Raw genomic sequence first — 500 nt, forward strand, 5'->3', positions numbered from 1 at the left:
TCATATCTCACAAATACTCTGAACAACAAAACAAGAGGAAAGACTACTTCTTGCTGCCCCATCCCCACAGCCCCTTGACCAAACCAGTAAGACCTCCACTAGCTGCAGCCGGTGCTTGCTTTTTAGTTTCTATCTTGTCATCAAGTGAGGGGAAGTCAATGTGGTTTAAGGCTAAATCAAAGAAGAGAGGTTTACATGGCACAGACAACATATGTGGTGGAACTTGGGCTATGCTTGGATGGTTGGAGATTAATCCCGGATCTTCTACATATTCATCAAGGCGATTAATGAGCATCTGGAAAATAAAATTTAAATTTCACTTAATATTACACCGACTATTAAAACATGTTTGTTTTGCAATTTAAAACTTAAATAACAGACAAATACATGAGCTTGTAGTAATAAATTTATAACCACAGACAGGATATTTTGGTGGGCCTTACCCTGTAACCATAATCTTTTAAGTATTTTGTTTCTTTATCTTATTCATAATTTTAAGC

General features: G+C 36.4%; 1 protein-coding gene across 1 annotated transcript in view; it reads right to left on the bottom strand.

Annotated features, from left to right (window-relative positions):
- Positions 1-500, bottom strand: part of LOC119585879 (signal recognition particle subunit SRP68-like) — a gene marked incomplete in the record, with an annotated part of 16,756 nt that overhangs the window by 600 nt on the left and 15,656 nt on the right. Inside the window, 1 exon segment of the mRNA XM_037934610.1 lies at positions 1-295. Within this exon segment, the coding sequence (XP_037790538.1) occupies positions 44-295 (252 nt within the window).

Source organism: Penaeus monodon, chromosome 20 (genome assembly GCF_015228065.2).
Source record: "Penaeus monodon isolate SGIC_2016 chromosome 20, NSTDA_Pmon_1, whole genome shotgun sequence".
In the NCBI taxonomy this organism is placed as follows: Eukaryota; Metazoa; Arthropoda; class Malacostraca; order Decapoda; family Penaeidae; genus Penaeus; species Penaeus monodon.